The sequence below is a fragment of the Crocuta crocuta genome, unplaced genomic scaffold (genome assembly GCF_008692635.1).
Source record: "Crocuta crocuta isolate KB4526 unplaced genomic scaffold, BGI_CrCroc_1.0 scaffold334, whole genome shotgun sequence".
NCBI lineage: Eukaryota > Metazoa > Chordata > Mammalia > Carnivora > Hyaenidae > Crocuta > Crocuta crocuta.
This window is the reverse complement of record NW_027533260.1, coordinates 4853050-4855114: the sequence shown is the minus strand read 5'-3', so window position 1 is coordinate 4855114 and position 2065 is coordinate 4853050. Positions and strand designations below refer to the sequence as shown.

Sequence of the window (2065 nt, the reverse complement as noted above, 5' to 3'; positions counted from 1 at the left end):
GAGAAAGACAAGGGCCCTCCTTATCCCCCTCCCCACAGTGAGCCCCAGCCTCCCCAGCTCCATCTCCCTACATTTGTCAGAGAATTTCCCCCGGGGGCAACCAAGTTTTGATCTGAGGGCCAAAGAGCTCCGGGTTGAGCCCCCGACCCAGGGGCAGGGGGGTGTGGACGGCACCGCTTCCGGGCGGGGCACCTCTGGACCTCCCAGTTCCCTCCTCTGGAAGCGGAGGAGAGAATTAACAGCGCCCGCTCACAGGGGCGGACAGGNGCCCCTGGCCCCCCCCTCCAGGCGAGGGCAGGTCGGGACTCTCCTGGGTACTGCCGTGTCCTCAGCACTGCAACACGGGCCCGCCACAGGGCAGGCTCTTGGGGGCCTGTTTCCTGGCTGAACAAATGGAAAACAAGACTGAAAGCAATTCTGAGTTAGACCCCAACTTCCTGAGAGAGAGATGCGGCGGTGAGAAGCAGCTCGAAAAGATGAAGGCGGAAGAGCAAGCTCTCTGCATCCCATCTGCTCGTTTCACAGACGGGAAAAGTGAGGCCTGGACGGGGCAGAGACGGGACCTCTTCGCCTGCTCAGAGAGGTCCCGGCCCCAGCGCCCAGCTGCCTCCGTCCCCCTGAGTCGGCCTCGCTCTCAAGGCTCTGGGACCAGACAGTTGCTACTAAAAAAGACGCAGGGCTTTATTTCTTCCGTTACACAGGTGGCTCTCCGCAGGACGGGGTGGGGGGGGAGCTCCGGCGGTGGCGAGGACGCCCCTACTTGCCGGCGATGAGCGGGTTCCGCAGGACCACAATGACCGAGTCGCCGCGCAGGAACATCTTGGAGATGTAGCGGTCCTTGTTGACTGGCTTGGACTTCTTCTTGCCCTTGCCGCTCTTGGGGACCTCGGTCCACATCTCCTTCACGTTCTCCAGCACCATGTTGCAGTGCCTGGTGGGGGCGGAGGGCACCAGCAGTGAGGTGGGAGCCTCCCGCCCGCCCTTCTTCCGGCAGCACCACGTGGGAGAAGGTGCGGGCAGGGGCCCAGGACCGCGGGGGCTCCCGCGCCACCTCTGCAAGTCCCCGGGTTGACGCTGGGGCAGTGAACTCCGCCCCTCCGTGCCTCAGTGTCCTCCTCTCTAACATGGAGCCATGCACAGCACCTCCCTCCTACAGTGTCCTGGTTAACTGAATCAACGCAGAGGCGCCTGGGTGGCTCGGTCAGTTAGTGTCCTCCTCCTGAGTTCGGCTCGTGGCATGATCCCCAGGTCATGGGATCGAGTCCCGCATCAAGCTGAATGTGGAGCCTGTGTGGGATTCTCCCTCCCTCTCTCTGCCCGTCCCTGCTCTTTCTAAAATAATTTAAAAAAAATCAGTACAGCATTCTTGTCAAGACTCAGGACAGGGACTGGCCCAGGATAAAGGCAAGCAAAACGGGTCTGCTTGGCTTTCTTTCTTAACTCCAAGCGCTTCTAAAGGCACCAGCAGGGACGCTGCTTCTCTTTAGAGAACCAGGGGCCTATGGTGACACGCCACCTGCACCGCAGTCCTGCTCAGGGCGCCAGGGACCCACCTGTGACGACGGGACGGATTAGCTCCCTTGACAAACGCGTGCGAGAAACACAGCAGTGAAAGAAACAGAGGGTGTCCTGGCCCTGATGGGGTGCGCGTCCCAGCGCGGACAGAAGGGTGCTAACTAAGCGAGTCAACCAACGGACCAGAAGTGCCGCCGGGTTACGTCAGCTGCTACAAAGAGCAGCTAAAGCCGGGTGAAGGGACGGAGGGCACGAGGAAAACGTGAGCACGCGGCAAGGAGAGAGGAAAATCGTGCATGGGGGGAGGGGGAGATGGGCATGGAGGAGGGCACTTGTGGGGATGAGCACTGGGTGTTATATGGAAACCAACTTGACAATAAACTGTTAAAAAAAAAAAAAACCTGGGGGGAGAAAAAAAAGAAAATCGTGGAGAAGAGCTGGGAAGCTCTGGGCCTTGCGACTCGGTGCCATCTGGGGGGACTGCCGGGTGGCAAAGGCCAGGCATGCACGGAGGGCGAGCTTCTGAAGGGAAGGAGGAGGACAGGAGACG

At 60.3% G+C, this 2065-nt stretch overlaps 1 protein-coding gene across 1 annotated transcript in view; it reads right to left on the bottom strand.

The window, feature by feature from the left end:
* Positions 1-656: 656 nt before the first annotated feature.
* SNRPD2 (small nuclear ribonucleoprotein D2 polypeptide) overlaps positions 657-2065 on the bottom strand; it is a 4920-nt gene continuing 3511 nt past the window's right edge. The window contains exon 4 of the mRNA XM_077747204.1: positions 657-1103. Coding sequence (XP_077603330.1) covers positions 757-1103 — 347 coding nt within the window. The 3' untranslated portion in view covers positions 657-756. The remainder of the gene's footprint in view (positions 1104-2065) is intronic.